This window comes from Emys orbicularis, chromosome 13 (genome assembly GCF_028017835.1).
Source record: "Emys orbicularis isolate rEmyOrb1 chromosome 13, rEmyOrb1.hap1, whole genome shotgun sequence".
Taxonomy (NCBI): domain Eukaryota; kingdom Metazoa; phylum Chordata; order Testudines; family Emydidae; genus Emys; species Emys orbicularis.
Genome location: NC_088695.1, coordinates 19,234,595 through 19,253,988, shown reverse-complemented (window position 1 = coordinate 19,253,988; position 19,394 = coordinate 19,234,595). Strand labels below are relative to the sequence as shown.

At 53.7% G+C, this 19,394-nt stretch overlaps 1 protein-coding gene across 1 annotated transcript; it reads right to left on the bottom strand.

The window, feature by feature from the left end:
- Positions 1-4,146: 4,146 nt before the first annotated feature.
- Positions 4,147-17,972, bottom strand: LOC135887684 (butyrophilin subfamily 1 member A1-like). Its single transcript, XM_065415411.1, has 8 exons — positions 17,910-17,972; positions 13,086-13,216; positions 11,965-12,306; positions 10,589-10,870; positions 9,084-9,200; positions 6,116-6,136; positions 5,993-6,019; positions 4,147-5,415 (listed from the first exon to the last, which is right to left on the bottom strand). Exons 2-8 carry the CDS (start codon positions 13,165-13,167, stop codon positions 4,904-4,906), a joined length of 1,383 nt encoding a protein of 460 aa, XP_065271483.1. The 5' UTR covers positions 13,168-13,216; positions 17,910-17,972; the 3' UTR covers positions 4,147-4,903.
- Positions 17,973-19,394: the final 1,422 nt, after the last annotated feature.

Genomic DNA, 19,394 nt, shown 5'->3' with positions numbered 1-19,394 from the left:
AGGAGCTGACTGAGGAGATATCTGAGTCATTAGCAATTATCTTTGAAAAGTCATGGAAGATGGGAGACATTGCAGAAGACTGGAAAAGGGCAAATATAGTGCCCATCTATAAAAAGGGAAATAAGGACAACCCGGGGAATTACAGACCAGTCAGCTTAATTTCTGTACCCGGAAAGATAATGGAGCAAATAATTAAGCAATCAATTTGCAAACACCTAGAAGATAATGAGGTGATAAGTAACAGCCATCATGGATTTGTCAAGAACAAATTGTGTCAGACCAACCCGATAGCTTTCTTTGACAGGGTAACAAGCTTTGTGGATAGGGGGGAAGTGGTAGATGTGGTATATCTTGACTTTAGTAAGGCTTTTGATACTGTCTCGCATGACCTTCTCATATACAAACTAGGGAAATACAACCTACATGGAGCTACTACAAGGTGGGTGCATAACTGGTTGGAAAATCATTCCCAGAAAGTAGTTATCCGTGGTTCACAGTCATGCTGGAAGGGCATAATGAGTGGGGTCCCGCAGGGATAGGTTCTGAGTCCGGTTCTGTTCAATATCTTCAGTGAAACGCTGTTGCAAAAAAAGCAAACATCATTATCAGGAGTATTGTAAGCGAGACCCGAGAAGTAATTCTTCTGCTCTACTCTGTGCTGATTAGGCCTCAACTGGAGTATTGTGTTCATTTCAGGAAAGATGTGGACAAATTGGAGAAAGTCCAGAGAAGAGCAACAAAAATGATGAAAGGTCTAGAAAACATGACCTATGAGGGAAAATTGAAAAAAATTGGGTTTGTTTAGTCTGGAGAAGAAAAGACTGAGAGGGGACATGATAACAGTTTTCAAGTACATAAAAGGTTGTTACAAGGAGGAAGGAGAAAAATTGTTCTTACCCTCTGAGGTTAGGACAAGAAGCAATGGCCTTAAATTGCAGCAAGGACAGTTTAGGTTGGACATTAGGAAAAACTTCCTATCAGGGTGGTTAAACACTGGAATAAATTGCCTAGGGAGGTTGTGGAGTCTCCATCATTGGGGATCTTTAAGAGCAGGTTGGACAAACAGCTGTCAGGAATGGTCTAGATCATGCTTAGTCCTGCCATGAGTGCAGGGTACTGGACTAGATGACCTCTCGAGATCCCTTCCAGTTCTCTGATTCTATGATTTTATGACTTCAGCTGGGGCTTTGGCCCCATGACTCCAATGGGGCTGCGGCCCATTGACCCCAGCTGAAGATCTGGCCCCATGTCTCCAATGCAGCTATAGCCCATTGACACCGGCTGTAGCCCCATTGACTACAGCTACACTGGAATACAAGCCCCACTGCATGGCTGAGGCTGGCCTGGGTCAGCTGAGTCAGGCTCACGCGACTTGGCTTCGGAGGTTAAAAGTTGCTGTGTAGACGTTCAGGCTTGGATCGGAGTCCTGGCTCTGGGATCCTCCCCCCTTGCATGGTCCCAGGGGCCAGGTTCCAGCCCTAGCCTGAATGTCTACACAGCAATTTTTAGCCCCACAGCCTGAGCCCCACAAGTGTGAGTCAGCTGCTCCGGGTCAGCCATGGGTCTTTTATTCCAGTGTAGATGTCCCTCGGTGGGCCTCACTCCATGGCTGGGCAGGTACAACCCAGATAATAAACACTGAATCATGACTGGGAATGTTTCAACCCACCCCTTCCCCCACCCAAAAAGGTGTCGTTGTTGTTTTCCATGGGGAATTTTGGAACGAGGCCCTTTTCCTGTTGTGTTGAATGGCGGTTTTCATTTGGGTTTGTAATATATTTTAGACTTTGGTGGCATTTCTCCCCAGGTTTCCCCCCTTTCTTGCCACTGAATGCAAGAACCCAAATGACTCACTTAAAGCTTTCTTTGATTATCTTTCCCCTGTCTTTTTGCAGACAGCACCTAGCATCGGGGGCTCCCAGGTGCTGCCACGCTACAAACACAGCCATAAATAATAAGTACGTATCATAGAATCATAGAATATTAGGGTTGGAAGGGACCTCAGGAGGTCATCTAGTCCAACCCCCCGCTCAAAGCAGGACCAATCCCCAACTAAATCATCCCAGCCAGGGCTTTGTCAAGCCTGACCTTAAAAACCTCTAAGGAAGGAGATTCCACCACCTCCCTAGGTAACCCATTCCAGTGCCTCACCTCCTTGTTCTGTCATCTGCTACCACTGAGAACAGTCTAGATCCATCCTCTTTGGAACCCCCTTTCAGGTAGTTGAAAGCAGCTATCAAATCCCCCTCATTCTTCTCTTCTGCAGACTAAGTAATCCCAGTTCCCTCAGCCTCTCCTCATAAGTCATGTGCTCCTGCCCCCTAATCATTTTTGTTGCTGTCCGCTGGACTCTTTCCAATTTTTCCACATCCTTCTTGTAGTGCGGGGCCCAAAACTGGACACAGTACTCCAGATGAGGCCTCACCAACGTCGAACAGAGGGGAATGATCATGTCCCTCGATCTGATGGCAACGCCCCTACTTGTACAGCCCAAAATGCCGTTAGCCTTCTTGGCAACAAAGGCACACTGTTGACTCATATCCAGCTTCTCGTCCACCATAACTCCTATGTCCTTTTCTGCAGAACTGCTGCCTAGCCATTTGGTTCCTAGTCTGTAGCAGTGCATGGGATTCTTCCATCCTAAATGCAGGACTCTGCATTTGTCCTTGTTGAACCTCATCAGATTTCTTTTGGCCCAATCCTCTCATTTGTCTAGGTCCCTCTGTATCCTATCCCTACCCTCCAGCGTTTCTACCACTCTTCGCAGTTTAGTGTCATCTGCAAACTTGCTGAGAATGCAGTCCACGCCATCCTCCAGATCATTAATTAAGATATTGAACAAAACCAGACCCAGGACCGACCCTTGGGGCACTCCGCTTGATACCAGCTGCCAACTAGACATGGAGCCATTGATCACTACCTGTTGAACCTGATGATCTAGCCAGCTTTCTATCCACCTTCTAGTCCATTCATCCAGCCAATACGTCTTTAACTTGCTGGCAAGAATACTGTGAGAGATCATATCAAAAGCTTTGCTAAAGTTAAGGAATAACACGTCCACTGTTTTCCCCTAATCCACAGAGCCAGTTATCTCGTCATAGAAGGCAATTAGGTTAGTCAGGCATGACTTGCCCTTGATGACTTGCCCCCCACGTAACAGCTGGGGGGCGGGGGTGTTCTTTATCTTTGTCCATTCTGTACCAAACTTATCCAGCTTTGGAAAAGTGACAGAGCAGCAAAAAGAAGAGAGAAACTGGGTGCTGCCCTGCTGCAGTCTGGGTACTGGATCCCCTGTTACCTGGGCACCTGACCAGTGCTCCCTCTAATTTTTCCCAGCCATGTGCGGAATGAATTTTGTTATGTGCACCAATATGAAGGTCATGTGTGACACATCACCTCCATATTGGCGCACATAACAAAATTCATGTGGCGGGGGTAGGGCTGAGGGGTTTGGAGTGTGGGAGGGGGCTCAGGGCTGGGACTAAGGGGTTTGGAGGGCAGGAAGGGGTGCAGGCTCTGGCTGGGGGTGTGGGCTCTGGGGTGGGGCTGGGGATGAGAGGTTTGGGGTGCAGGAGGGTGCTCTGGGCTGGGATTGAGTGGTTTGGAGGGCGGGAGGGGAATCAGGGCTGAGGCAGGGGGTTGTGGCATGGGGAGAGGCTCAGGGGTGCAGGCTCTGGGCAGTGCTTACCTCAAGCGGCTCCCGGAAGCAGCGGCATGTCCTTCTCCGGCTCCTACCCAGAGGTGTGACTAGGCAGCTCTGCGCACTGCCCTGTCCGCAGGCACCGCCCCTGCAGCTCCCATTGGCTGTGGTTCCCAGCCAATGGGAGCTGCGGGGGGCAGCACTTGGGGTGGGGGCAGTGTGCGGAGTGGAGCGCCCTGGCTGCCTCTGTGTAGGAGCTGGAGAGGGGCCATGCCGCTGCTTCTGGGAGCTGCGCGGAGCAGCCCCCAACCCTGCTCCCCAGCTGGAGCGGGGCAAGCCCCAGATCCCGCACCCCAGTGGGAGATTGAGAGCCAGATTAAAACGGCTGGTGGACTGGATCCGTCCCGCAGGCCGTAGTTTGCCCACCCCTGTGGTAGAGATTTGTCCATGCTTCAGGGACTCACGCACCTCAGACAGGATTTGCAGTGACACTCAAATAGCATTGTCCAAACAGTCAGGTTTATTAGTCAGCTGGACACAGCCTAGGAAGTCCCTAGGTTAGCACAGAGAACTGAACATTAAAGCATAGACCTTTCTGGTCAGCCCAGAGCCCAGCCAAGCTGTAGTGAACCCCCATGGTCAAGCTCCATCTGTCTCCCCGTCTGACCTCTTTGGTCAGACTCCAGGTGAGCACCCAAATCTTATACCCCAACCTCCCCATCTCCAGTCCTCTGTTCTCCAGCTGGCGGATGTTGCTCAGCTCCCTGCGGAGACGGAATCCATCTCCCTCTGGGTCCTTGGATGGTAGGTGCCAATGTCCTGGTGACTGGATTTGCTATGGTCTTCCCAGATGCTCCACTGATATGGGGACTGAGGCCCAGACAGCAGGGCAACACCCACACCTATGTCTCTTAGCCTGCCCTGAGAGCAAACAGCTCTTTCCCCCCCCCACTGGGTAACAATGCAGCATGTAAGGGAAACTGAGGCACGTATAGGTGTCATAAAAATATCACAGACGATTTCCACTTTGTCAGAGGGGGATGTTACCTTTGCGTGTGATGGAATTTGCTTTTCTTTTTTGAAGAACAGGTTTATTTCCATTTACGTAGTGTGAAAACAGCCTTCCAGCAAGGGGTCGTCACTAATAAAACATGGCCAACAGCCTATACATGCGTCTCTTCCATCCCTCCCCACCGACCCATTGTGATGGCTGGTGTGTTGCATCAGCAGGTTTGCATGTGCAGAGATCGGGCTGGGAAAGGCTCAGGGACACAGTCTAAGGCAGGTCCCTACAGACCAGAGCCAGAAGAACGGGTAGATCTTCCCCGTAAAGAGGGCAGTGAAGGCGTGGAGGGGGGCCATGGTGTCAGCATCGTAGAAGCACACAACCCCTCCTTCATAGTCCAGATACACTCTGACCTTGCCAGGGTTCTGGGGCGGGTCCAGCGGGCTCCATTCTGGAGTGACTTCCCGGTACTGGCCCCTGGAGAGCTGGATGGCCCACGTGCCTTGCTTGGGGCTGAACATGAACCATCCCTTCCTGCTGGCAGACTCCCTGGTGACGCCCAAAGCCCAGCCCCCTGTGCCGGCCACCTCCACGTCCCAGTAATGCATCCCCGACTCATAGCCATCGGAGCCGAGCACGCAGGAGTAAACGTCGAATCTCCCCGGGCCTTCAGGCAGTGATTGTCTTGGACCTGTGTTCCTTAGGCCCTTCCTCTCTGCAAACAGCTCCAGACTGGGGTGAGCTGTTTTTGGGTCCAGGGTCACGTCCGCTAGAGACAGACAGATGGGGGGCGGGGTGGGGGGACAGTTTCAGGGAAGGCAGTTTGCTCATTTCAAAGACTTAAATTGGTCCAGCTGGAGAACGAGACGTTTTAAAGCAAAACTCCAGCAAAAGCTGGGAGTCAGGGAGAAACATCTGCCAAGGAGCATGGTGCACTCTGCTTAAACCACGACTTTCCACGCCCCTCCCAGAGCTGGGACAGAACCCAGGAGTCCTCACTCCCAGACCCCATTTTCCCATATCTATTAGACCCCCCCAGCCAGTGTTAGAATGCAGGAGTCCTGACTCCCAGCTGCCCACCCATAACCCACTAGACCGCTCTCCCCTCCCACAGCCAATGTTAGAACCCAGGTGTCTTGACTCCCAGTTGCCCACTGATAACCCACTAGACCCCACTTCCCTCCCAGAGCTGGGAATAGAGTCCAGGAGTCCTGACTCCCAGCTCCCATTTTTCCTTAACTACTAGATTCCTCTCCCCTCCCACAGCCAATCTTAGAACCCAGGAGTCCTGACTCCCAGTTGTCCACCCATATCCCGCTAGACCTAACTCTCCATTTTGGATTTACCGGCTTTGAGAAATGCTTCTTTCCAACCTGAAATGAGAAGAGAACAACAGGCCAGGGCTTAGTCCAGGGCAGTCAGCTGCCTAGCTAAGTTACATATAGTCTAGAGATCAAATTCACACTCACTTGGTCTGCCGTGGCTTTCCTCTGTGGACACAAAGAGACAGCACGTTAGCCGGGGCCTGGGTTCCAAACCTGTCCATGTCTCGCTCTGGGCCCAGCATTAAACCTACCCCGCCAGGAGAACCGATGCTCAGAGACACCCAGGGCAGCCTAGGTCTGCCCACCTCCCTTGTCCCAGCAGAAGAACCTTCTCGACCCAAACAAAACCTTCAGGTCCGTATTCGAGCCTTTTTGAACTTATTTTTGTATACCTGAAATTCAAGGCAATTCTGAGAGGAAAAATCCGCATGGATCACATTGGGAAGGTCGAATCCAAACATTTTGATTTTCTTCAGCATTTTAGTTGATTTCATTTTTTCCCCCAGCTCAAACAACTGGGGGAAACAGACACGAATTCACAACACATTTTGGTGTCATCGAATCTGCATTTTTCACCGAAAACAAAGTTTCAGTCCAAAAACTGCACCCCAATCTAGACACCACGCTGGGGTGGGAAGGGCTGATGGATCCTCTAGGGGACCCACTCACTGCCTCTCTGGGCGTAACACCGCAGCCCCAGATTTGCTAAGGCATTTGCGTTCCCCAAGTCGCTTGCGCCGGTGCCCCCAGAAACCTCGCCGGGTGGCGCCTGATTTAAAGGAGTCGTTACCCAGTCTGAGTTAACATGGCCCAACCCCCAGGAATGGCTGAAGGTGAAGAAGAGGCCCCGCCCCCACTTGGCCTCGTCCCCCATGGCCCCACCTGTGCTGCACCTCTTCCTGCCTCCCTGCTCGCTCCTCTCGGCACTCTCCCCCCGTCACTTGCCCTCAAGGCAGGAGAGGGTAAAAAGGAGCAAGTGGTAGGTGGGCAGGTGGGGGGGTCTCAGGGGAGGGAGTAGGCAGGAGTGGGCGGGAGGCATTCAGGGGCAGAGAGGAGTGAGTGGCGGGTAGGTGGGCGGGGGGGACACTCGGGGGAGGGGCAGAGAGGAGTGAGCGCGGGCGGGAGGCACTCAGGGTGGAGAGGAGCAAGCAGCGTGTGGGTGGATGGCGGGGACACTCGGGGGAGGGGGCAGAGAGGAGTGGGTGGAAGGCACTCAGGGGAGGGGGCAGAGAGGAGTGAGCGCAGGTGGCAGGCACTCCGGGGTGGAGAGGAGTGAGTGGCGGGCAGGGGACACTCAGGGGAGGGGGTGGAAAGGAGCAAGCAAGAGGTGCTTGGGGGCGGAGAGGAGTGAGCAGTGGTGCGTGGATGGGGGGGACACTTGGGAAGGGGCAGAGAGGAGTGGGCGGGAGGCGCTCAGGGTAGGGGGCGGAGAGTAGCGAGCATGGGCGGGAGGCACTTGGGGGTGGAGAGGAGCAAGTGGCGGGTGGGGGGACACTCAGGGGAGGGGCTGAGAGGAGCGAGCGCAGGCAGGAGGCACTTGGAGGTGGAGAGGAGCGAGTGGGGGGTGGGTGGGCAGCGGGACACTCGGGGGAGGAGGCGGAGAGGAGTGAGCAGGAGGTGCTCTGGGGTGGAGAGGAGGGAGTGGTGGGTGGGCGCATGCTAGGGGAAGTGGTGGAGAGGAGCGAGTGCAGCGGGAGGCACTCGGGGTGTGGAGAGGAGCGAGCGGTGGGTGGGCAGGCAGGGGGACACTTGGGGGAGGGGGTGGAGAGGAGCAGGCGGGAGACACTCAGGGGTGGAGAGAAGCGAGCGGTGGGTGGATGGACGGAGGGATACTCAGGGGAGGGGGCAGAGAGGAGCAGGCGGGAGGCGCTCGGGGGAGGGGAGCGAGCCTGGGCAGGAGGCAATTGCGCTTGGAGAGAAGCGAGCAGTGGGCAGGCGGACACTCGGGGGAGGGGGTGGAGAGGAGTGGGTGGGAGGCACTTGGAGGCTGAGAAGAGCGAGCGGTGGTAGGTGGATGGGGGGTACACTCGGGAGGGGGTGGAGAGGAGTGGACAGGAGGCACTTGAGGGAGGGGTGGAGAGGAGTGGGCAGGAGGCATTCGGGGATGGAGAGGAGCGAGCACCATGTGGGCGGGCGGGGGGAAGGGGAGGGGGTGGAGAGGAGCGGGTGGGAGGTACTCGGGGGCAAAGAGGAGCAAGCAGTGGGTGGGCGGGCGGGCGGGGGACACTCGAGGGAGGGAGCGGAGAGGAGCGAGCGTGGGTGGGAGGCCCTTGGTGGTGAAGAAGAATGAGTGGCGGGCGGAAGGCGCTCAGGGGGTGGAGAGGAGCGAGCGGTGGGCGGGTGAATGGAGGGAAACTTGGGGGAGGGAGTGGAGAGGAGCAGGTGGGAGGCACTCAGGGGTGGAGAGGAGCAAGTGGTGGGTGGTTGGATGGAAGGACACTTGGGGGAGGGGGCGGAGAGGAATGGGCGGGAGGCACTTGGGGGAGCATGCGGAGAGGAACGAGTGTGGGCAGGAGGCACTTGTGGGTGGAGAGGAGCAAGCAGCGGGTGGGCGGACACTGGGGGGGGCGGAGAGAAAAGAGCGAAGACGGGAGGCGCTTGGGGGCGGAGAGGAGCGAGCAGTGGATGGATGGGCAGGGTAACACTGGGGGGAAGGAGTGGAGAGGAACAGGCAGGGGGTCTTAGAGGATGGTGGAAAGGAGTGTGCAGGAGGTGCTCGGGGGAGGGGATGAAGAGGAACAAGCAGAGAGCAGGCGAGGGGTCTTGGGGGTGGGGACAGAGTGGGGGCGGGGCCTCAGGGCGGAGAGGGGGTGGAGCAGCTACTAGCAAAAACAAAAGTCAGCACCTGTGGGTACACACAAGGAAAATACTGATAACGGAAGGGCTGGGAAATGTTATAACATTTGACACCCAAGTGAAGATTAATTTCCTTTCCTCTCTTAACATGAATTACCGGCAATGGGAAAAATATGCCCAGGTAGAAAGAGGGAGGGTCAAATCATGTGAGCATCCAAGGATCTATGCGGTCTACAGCACCAAGGACCTGCAGATCTGTCGAAGGACATCTCGTTTCTTTCTTTCCCGTGGCAAAAGGGTTAAACAGGAGCTTTACCTTTCTTTTTGTGAATCCTCCATAGGCAGAGGGCAGCCAAGGCGAGGAAGCAAACACAGATCGTCAGGATTACAAAGAGGGGGACCCGCCAGGAGGAAACTCTGGGGAAGAAAGTGTCTGCAGGGAAGAGAAGAACACAGGTTAACTCATGTCACCCATTCTGCCCCATGCAGATGTGACATAAAATAATTAACAAACCTATTAACAGGTTGTGGGACCCTTTTAGCTCCTTGTGCTAGATAGAAAAGGCTGGAATCAGTTCTTTTATTTTTGGTAATGTCAAAAGGTTACAATACAATACAAACTATTAAATAAAAATATATCCTATGGGTTTAATATAAAATATATAAATATACTGTAATCTAGTAGAGTATGAATACGCCAATATAATATCAAAGTCCAAACAAACTGAATCCAAAGGATGACACTGAAATGAAACATTTTTGGAATGAAATGAGAAAGTCAAAATGATTCAATTTGACTAATTCCAGTCAAATATCTAGTTGAATAGACACGTTCCCAGTAAAGGTTTGCTTCCAACAAAAATGCATCTGCCTTGAACATTTTCAAACCAGCTCTAATCAGGATATTCCACTATTATTATTTATTATTCGTATGACCTCGGGTCCCTAGCCATGGACCAGGAACCTACTGTGCTAGGGGCTGGACAAACACAGAACCAAAAGATGGTCTCTACCCCAAACAGCTGACAATCTAAGAATATGACAGGAGACAACAGATGGATAAGACAGATGTGGAATACAATGGAACAATGAGACAACAGTGGTCAGCATGATAGATGAGGGTCCCAGGGCTCCAGCAGCCTAACTGAGATCAGGGCCCCATTTTCCGGGCGCTGCACAGACACACAGTGACCGAGATCAGGGCCCCATCGTGCCAGGTGCTGCACAGACACACAGTGACCGAGATCGGGGCCCTGTTGTGCCGGGCGCTGCACAGACACACAGTGACCGAGATCGGGGCCCTGTTGTGCCGGGCGCTGCACAGACACACAGTGACCGAGATCGGGGCCCTGTTGTGCCGGGCGCTGCACAGACACACAGTGACCGAGGTCAGGGCCCTTTCACGCCTGGCGCTGCACAGACACACAGTGACCGAGGTCAGGGCCCTTTCACGCCTGGCGCTGCACAGACACACAGTGACCGAGATCAGGGCCCCATCGTGCCAGGTGCTGCACAGACATACAGTGACTGAGATCGGGGCCCTGTTGTGCCGGGCGCTGCACAGACACACAGTGACCGAGGTCAGGGCCCTGTCACGCCTGGCGCTGCACAGACATACAGTGACCGAGATCAGGGCCCTGTCACGCCTGGCGCTGCATGGACACACAGTGACTGAGATCAAGGCCTGCTGCGCCAGGCGCTGCACTGACACGCAGTAAGAGATTGCCCCTGCCATAAAGTTGTCACTATCTATAAATGCCATTCTCCACCACTGGAGATCTGGCTCCAGCTCTGTGTTTCCTTGTTCCATCAGCAGCTCACCGGAGATGAAAATGGCCGATACTTTCTCTGGGTCGGGCGAGCCAGGGCTGAGGGTGCAGGTCAGTGCTGGATCCGAGCTCTCGGTCATCACCACGGTGCTGGAGACGTTGAATAAGCCGTCGTCACTTTGCAGTTTCCGTTCGGACTCTGGACTCAGGATTTTTTTATGGCTGTTTCTCCAGAGCACATTGGGCTCCGGGTACCACCCTGCAGATAGACATGTGACCGAGACCCCCTTGTCCTCGTACAAACCGACGTGGAGGAGGGGATCCGAACCAGAGCCTGGGGGAAACAAATCAACAGGAATTCGCCCTTGATTTCATGCTCTCCTCATTCCTGCTGGTCACACCAGGGCCTGGTTCCCCTCTCACTCACCCCCGTGTAGGTTAGTTTACCCAAGAGAAGACTTAGAGTCACAGAAATGTCGGGCTGGACGGTATCTTGAGAGGTCATCACATCCAGCCCCTGCGCTGAGGCAGGATCAAGCAAACCTAGACCATCCCTGACAGGTGTTTGTCCAACCTGTTCTTACAACTCTCCAGTGACGGGGTTTCCACAACCTCCCTTGGAGCCTGGTCCAGAGCTTAAATCACCTTACAGTTACAAAGTTTTCCCTAATATCTCACTTCAATCTCCCTTGCTGCAGATTAAGCCCGTTACTTCTTGTCCTACCTTCAGTGGCCATGGCGAACACATGATCCCCGTCCTCTTTGTAACAGCCCTTCATGTATCTGAAGGCTGTTATCAGGTCCCCCCTCAGTCTTCTCTTCTGAAGACCAGACATGCCCCGTTCTTTCAACCTTTCCTCCTAGGGCCGGTTTTCTAAATCTTTGATTGTTTTGTTGCTCTCCTCTGGTCTCTCCCCAGCTTGTCCATGGTTTTGCGGCCCCCTGAACTGGACACAGGCCTGCAGCTGATGCCTCACCAGCACCACAGAGAATGGGACTGTTACCTCCCATGGCTTACAACACTTCTCTTGCCGGGCTCTACCCAGGGAAGAGATTCTGAGGGTAGAAGGCTCCTCAGACACAGGGAGAGGGAGAGCCGATGGCTGGGCACTGGACCTGAGACATCCACACTGGAAATAGGGGGCACATGTCTGCCATTGCAGGGCATCCTCTATGGAAGGAGGCTCTGTCAGGCTGCTGGGGAGCCCACATCCCTCAGGGTCCTTACGTGCAGCCTGGACATCTCTGCCCCACAGGCTCTGCTCTGGCTGACCAGGAGAGCTGGGCTGGATGGAGGTGTCACTGGGGAAGGTTTTCTGGCCTGTGACTGCAGCAGGCTGCATGGGGAGGTCCCCCCCTCGGCCATCTCCCCCCGCCCCAGAGCCGCGGAGGCTGTATCTGGCCTCTCTCCACCCCAGGATCACTCACTCGTCAGGCGGAGCTCCAACGCGGCATCACTGAAGTAGGTGTCGGACTGGAAGTCACAGAGGTAGCGCCCTTCGTCCCGCAGGGTGAGGTTCCAGATCCGCAGGGCCAGGCTGCCTCTCTGGATCTCGTCCCGCAGGAGCTCCGTCCTGCCCCGGTACCTCTCACCCTGCACCTCGCTCCCATCCGGCAGGTACACGTGGACGTCCTGGCCTAGCTGGGGCTGGCTCCATTTCACCTGCATGGCCTGGGCGCTGAGCGCGGGGGAGAGGTGGCAGGGCAGCAGCACAGTGCCCCCCAGCGGGGCGGAGAGGGGGCTGGTGGGAACCAGCACCTGGAAACTCACTGGGGAAAGGGGCAGAGAGACAAGCCTGGGGTCAGAGGGGAGTGGTGGGAAGCGGCTTCGCCTCTCACACAACCCAGCCCCCAGCCCCACCACCCCAGCGTATCCTGGAGAGAGGGGCTCAGGGAGAGCTGTGAGCAGGAGGGGGAGGGGTAGAGTGGGGGGGGAAGGAGGCAGGGATGGTGTGTATGTGGAGGCCAGGGTGGAGGGGTGTGTGTATGGGAAAGGAAGGAGGCATGTGTGGATGGATGGAGGGGTATGTATGGGCATGATTGGGGGGGGGGATGGTCGGAGGGATAGAGGGGTGAATATGGGGATGGATGGAGGGAGGGAGGAAGTGTGTGTATGGGGATGGATGGAGGAGTGTGTATGGATGTGGGTGGATGGATGGAGGGGTGTGTATGGGGATGGATGTGGGGAGATGGATGGGTGGATGGATGGATACAGGGGTGTGTATGGGAATGGATGGAGGAGTGTGTATGGATATGGGTGGATGGATGGAGAGGTGTGTATGGGGGTGGATGTGGGTGGATAGAGGGGTATATATGGGGATGGATGGAGGGGTGTGTATGGGGATGGCTGTGGGGGGATGGATGGAGGGATGGACAGTGACTCCATTTGTCACACGTTACTGTGCGTATGAGTGAGCGCTAGCTCCTGTGCTCTCACCCCCGAGCCCAGTGCATTACCAGGGCAGTCACCCCAGACTGTTCCCGCTGTACGTGAGAGCCGGCTGGGGCCCCGTGACCACCCAGCACCACTAAGGACAGAGCCTCCTTACCAGCCACTGCAGCCTGAACGTGCAGGAGGAGGACGGCTGAGAGCAGGGCAGCGCTGGAGTGTGGGCAACGGGCTCCCAGCATCTGGCAGGGCGGCTCTTCCTGGCCTCAGGGCTGGACAGGAGCCAATGGACTACGGGGAAACCAAGGAGACAAGGGATGAGAAGGGGAATAGCTGCTCACCTGAAGACCCCCTGCTTGTGTCAGTGGGAACCAGGAGGGCGGTTCATCCCACGAGGGAAAGCTGCTGCACGGGGAGCCCACACAAACACTGGGTGTGTCCCCCTTTGGGCTCTGCTCCATGGAATAGGATAATAGCCTGCTATTGCCACCACCTGGAGGAGCTACTCCTTCAGCTCCAGCAATTGAGGCTCCTGCTACGAGCGATGAAAGCCTGGGGGTCAAACCCTGCAGTCCACTTACATGCCGGGGGATGCTGGACACCTTGTTGGGCAGGCAGCACGTCTGGGACTATAGGCTGCACGTTTCAAAGGAGCAGAAAGGAATCAGCGGCCTGAGCGGAAGAGTGGGTGGGAAGTTTGTGGGGTTGGGCGCCTTTTTCACAGAAAAGAGCAGTTTAATCATAACTGAAATATTTTGCAGGAACATGTCCACTTTTGACAACATTTTACAGGGGAAAAGTCAAAGGGACTCATTTCAGTTCAATAAGGGCAAAATACTGCCTTGGAAATGTGTCCTTACAATTAATTTCACTGTGACTTTTATCCCATTAAAGTTTGAAATAAAATATATATTATTTAATATTCCATATAATGCACAGTATTTAATAATGTATATCATATACAGATTAATGAATACAATATATATTATAAAATAATAATTATATAGGCTTGGGAGAATTCCATTTTTTTTTTATAATTTCGATGGATGAAATCAAAGTTCCTTTTAAGCATTTTTTTTCCAGTTTTTATCGATTTAACTTTCCACAGTTGCGCCAGATCATAGGTTTAAACATTTTTCCCCATTTTTATTTATTTGAATTTTCACAGCGGTGGGAAATTATTGGGGACAGGGTCAGATAACTATTTAATGACAGTAGGCGCTGAGATATAACAAGTGAACACTTTATAACTGGTAAAACACAAACTGTTCACATCACATGGCAAAACATACAAAGTAAGCATGTTTAAATAACTCTAAGAAGTTCCCAAGCAGCAGTATTCTTATTTTGCCTATCTGCAAATTTCCAGTATCATCAAGGGAAATATTTTTTATCAGTTTGGTAAAATTGATGTTTACTGACATTTACAGATACAAATCAAATCCTTCTGAGCCTATTTAGCATTTAATATAATAATAAATGTAATATGCACTATATATTAGTCAATATAATATAATATAGACCATAGTATACATATCATAATAAACGTAACAATATTATATAATAGTCAACTTAATATACAATAGGACACGCTAAACAAAATGAATTGAAACAATACGGTTGAAATGAACCAGTTTACCTCCCCAACTGCAGGCATTTGTATAGAAAAGAAATGATGAGTGAAACAAAGCTCGAGATTTTGCAGAATTTTCATTTCATGGGAATTTTGGGGGCGGGGGAGAAACAGGGGGAGTCACGCCAATTTAGATCAGAAACATTATTCAGCCTGTCAGAATTCCCCACGGAAGGGAAATTCTGGTTCCCGCCCAGCCCCACTGCATGGCCCGTTGGCAAAGTCAAAGTGCCCAGATTTCAGGAAGGGCCTCAGCAAGGCCGGACGCTAGACGATCCTTTGTGCTGGAGTGGCTGCAGAGTTTTGACGGCGCATGGGGCCCAGGGGCCATGGATGGAATAAATCTGCTGTGCAGGGCGCTGTTTGGGGCCATGATTCTCAACCCTTGCATGGGCAGAGCATGGTATCAATGCAGGCTGAGGATCTGTGGGATGGACAGACAGACACAGGGGTGAATATAGGTTGCACAGACAGGCAGAGGGTGCATGGGATGCAGAGAGACACAGGTGTGTTTCGGATGCACAGACAGACAGAGGAGTGTATGGGATGCATAGACAGCAGGGTGTTTGGGATGAACACACAGAAAGGAGTGTATGGGATGCACAGATAGGCAGAGGGTGTATGGGATGCACAGAAGGAAAGACAGAGGGGTACAAGGGATGCACAGACAGACAGAAAGAAGGTGTAAGGGATGCACAGACAGACAGAGCATTGCATGTGATGCACAGACAGACACAGGGCATATATGGGATGCACAGACAGACAGAGATAGGTTGTATGGGATGCACAGACAGACAGAGGGGTGTTTGGGATGCACAGACAAACACAGGGGTGTAAGGGATGAACATACAGACAGAGGGGTGTTTGGGATGCAAAGACACACACAGGGTGTATGGGATGTAGAGACAGGAAGAGGATGTATGGGATGCACAGACATACAGAGGGGTGTATGGGATGCACAGATGAAAAACAGAGGGGTACATGGGATGCACAGACAGACAGAACTGTGGATGTGATGTACAGATGGACAGAGTGGTGGTTGTGCTGCACAGACAGACAGAGGGCATGTATGGGATGCACAGACAGACACAGATGGTGTGTATGGCATACACAGAAAGACAGAGGGGTGTTCAGGATGCATTGACAAACAGAGGGTGTATGGGATGCACACACAGGCAGAGGGGTGTTTGGGATGTAAAGACAAACGGAGGGTGTATGGGATGCACAGACAGTCAGAAGGAGTATGGGATGCACAGCCAGACAGAGGGTGTTTGGTATGCACAGACAGAGGGGTGTATGGGATGCTCAGACAGAGGGGTCTATTCGATGCACAGACAGGGACAGGTTGTAGGGATTTAAAGACGGACAGAGGGTGTATGGGATGCACAGACAGACAGAGCGGTATATGGGATACACAGAGAGCGGTTTATGGGATGCACAGACAGAGGGGTGTTTGGGATGCACAGAAAGAAAGAGTGGTGCATGGGATGAACAGACAGACAGAGGGGTGCATGGGATGAACAGACAGACAGAGGGGTGCATGGGATGTACAGACAGACAGTGGGTGTCTGGGATGAACAGACGGACAGAGGGGTATATGGGATGCACAGACGGACAGAGGGGTATATGGGATGCACAGTCAGAGGGGTGTTTGGGATGCACAGACAGAAAGATGGGTTTGGGATGTAAAGACAGACAGAGGGGTGTATGGGATGCACAGACAGGCAGAGGGTATATGGGATTTACAGAGGGATAGAGGGTTGGATGCGATATACCTACAGACAGAGGGTTGTATGGGATGCATAGACAGAGGGGTGTATTCGATGCAAAGACAGGGACAGGGTGCATGCACAGACAGAGGATGTCTGGGATGCACAGACAGACAGAGGGGTGTATGGGATGAACAGACAGACAGAGAGTGTTTGGGACGCGCAGAGAGAAGGGAGTATGGGATGCACATACAGAGGGGTGTATGGGATGCACAGACAGACAGAGGGTGTATGGGATGCACAGACACACAGAGGGTGTATAGGATGTAGAGACGGACAGATGGGTGTATGGGATGCACAGACAGACAGAGGGGTGTACAGGATGCACAGAGAGGCATAGGGTATACAGGATGTAAAGATGGACAGAGGGTTGTATGTGATTCACAGACAGAGGGGAGTATGGGATGCACAGAGAGAGCGGTGCATGGCATGTACAGAAAGAAAGGGGGTGTATGGGATGCATAGACAGACAGAGAGGTGTTTGGGATGCACAGACAGAGGGGTGTTTGGATGCACAGATAGAGGGGTGTTTGGGATGCACAGACAGAAAGAGGGTTGTATGGGATGAACAGATGGAGAGAGGTGTGTATGGGATGAACAGACGGACAGAGGGGTGTATGGGATGCATAGGTAGAGGGGAGTATGGGATGCACAGATGGAGAGGTGTATGGGATGCACAGAGAGTTTATGGGATGCACAGATGGACTGAGGGGAGCATGGGATGCAGAGACAGGTAGAGGGTGTATAGGCTGCACAGAGAGGCAGAGGTTGTATGTGATGCATAGACAGGCAGAGGGTGTATGTGATGTACCGATGGACTGAGGTATGTATGGGATGCACAGAGAGGCAGAGAGTGTATGGGATGCACAGACGGACAGAGGGGTGTATGGGATGCAGAGACAAGAACAGGGTGTACAGGATTTACAAACAGCCAGATGGGTGTATGGGATGTGCAGACGGACTGATGTGTGTATGGGATGGACAGACAGAGGGGTGTATGGGATGGACAGACAGAGGGGTGTATGGGATGCACAGACAGAGGGGTGTATGGGATGCACAGACAGACAGAGGGGTGTATGGGATGTGCAGATGGACAGATGTGTGTATGGGATGGATGGACAGATAGAGGGGTGGATGGGATGCACAGAGGGGTTTGTCGGATGCACAGACTGAGGGTATATTGTGTGCACAGACAGTATCAGGAGTGATCCCGGAGTCCCTCTTGGTACCTGCAGTCCCTGGCAGCGCAGTGGAGCTGATCCCCTAGTGCGTGGGAGGGCGCGCCCAGTCCCTCACTGCCACTCCTGGCCAGGCCTAGCTCTGGGGCGATTCTTGTCTCCAGCCACTCCGAGGGCCCAGACCCCCGTTCAGCCAGTTGTCCTCTGTCCCTGCGAGCTGGGTGGAGGATTTCCCGCCATATGCACTTGCTGAGCCTGTCCTGAAAGCGGGCTCCTGCCCCGGCAAACGCCCCCAGGGGTGCAACCCAACTGGGCGTGGCAGTCCTGCCCTCCTCTCTCGCTCCCCCCAGTTTAAATGAGGAGTAACCCACTGGAGTCCCTGGGGCTGGTTCCCCCTCACTCACCTCGCATAGATCAGGAGTAACCCCACTGCAGTCCCTGGGGCGGGTTCCCCTCTGGTTACAAATGTAACTTTCGCTTTCGCTTTCCTTATCCTCTGCTGCCCCCGTGTGGCTATTTCCCAGCATTGTGAGTCTCTGCCACAGACTGCCTGGTTCACCTTGGGCAAGGTCCCTCAATGCTCTGTGCCGACAGTGCTCGCTCCCTGCCCCACAGGGGGTGTGGTGGGTGAACACGCCCTTTGGTGGGAGGTGTTCAGATACTACAGTGAAAGAAGCAAATAAGCACTGAGAGCTCCATCCATGACTAAAACCCAGGAGCCGTGACACCTCCTCTGCCCTTATGGGACCCCATGCCCCTCCCAGAGTCAGGAATAGAACCCACGAGCCCTGACTCCCAGTCTTGTGCCCCCACATGGAGAGGAACAAGCTGCCCTCAAATGAAGTGCTGCATTTTGCTCAGCTAGGTTTGCTAAAGCCATGACAAATATCAGTGCGTGTATTAAAGAAATCCGTAAAGTCCCAATCAAGATCGGGGCCCCGTCGTATCGGGCACAGCACAGACACACGGTGACTGAGAGCAGGGCCCCATCGTGCCGGGCGCTGCACAGACACACGGTGACCGAGATCAGGGCCCCATCGTGCCGGGCACAGCACAGACATACGGTGACTGAGAGCAGGGCCCTGTCGTGCTGGGCACTGCAGAGACTCAGTGAGAGGCAATCCCTCCCCCAAATCTCAACAGAGAACAGTTTTATCTCCATTTACAGATGAAGAATAGAGGGAAAGAGCAATGAAGTGTTAGATTTTTAAAGTTATTTAGGTGCCTGCTTTTGCAGAAAAGCACCCTGTGGGATTGTGCAAGGCACCTACTGGCCTAACTCCTTTTCAGTGTAATTTAGGCCCTTGGGCACTTTTGATTTTCCCCAGCTGGGGATCTAGCCTCATTGACCCCAGTGTCGCTTCACTGGGGATTACGCTGCCGCTGTGGTGTAGCAGAGCCTTCTCCTTGGCCAAGGCTGTTGCTCCGCCCTGGGTGGCCCTGGCTGTGGTCTGTGGTCTGGCTGAGCCAGGCCCCTCTGGGGCATGTGGGGGTCTCTTCCCTCCCCTGCAGGCCTCGTCTGGGCTCTGAGCTCCCCATGTGTTGGCCTCTGCCAGCCTGGCCCTAGTTCCAGGAGGGGTGGGGGAGGGGGGATGAGATCCCTCCCGGCTGTTTGGGGGACTTCGGGCCGGTGTGCGCACAGCCGTGGGGTCAGCGAAACAGGCAGTGGCCTCCTGCCCTGGGCTAGTCCCCCGTGGGGTGGCTCGGGAACAGTCACCCTCCTGCACTCTCCATTAATTTTCAAGTGCTGACAAGCCCCAAGCCGGGAGCTCGGCCTGCCCCGTGCAGCTGACAGGAAATGATGCTCGGCTCCCTTGGCCGTGGGGTGGAAGGGAACTTTCTCACTGAGCTGGTGCACACTGGCTCTGCGGGGCTGCTCCTGAGGAGCC

Coding starts and splice junctions, on each gene's coding strand:
- LOC135887684 (XM_065415411.1), bottom strand. CDS start 13,167: ATGCTGGGAGCCCGTTGCCCACACTCCAGCGCTGCCCTGCTCTCAGCC. Junction 12,307..13,085: donor CGTTCAGGCTGCAGTGGCTG/GTAAGGAGGCTC, acceptor CCCTTTCCCCAG/TGAGTTTCCAGGTGCTGGTT. Junction 5,416..5,992: donor AGAAGCATTTCTCAAAGCCG/GTAAATCCAAAA, acceptor GTCTGTCTCTAG/CGGACGTGACCCTGGACCCA.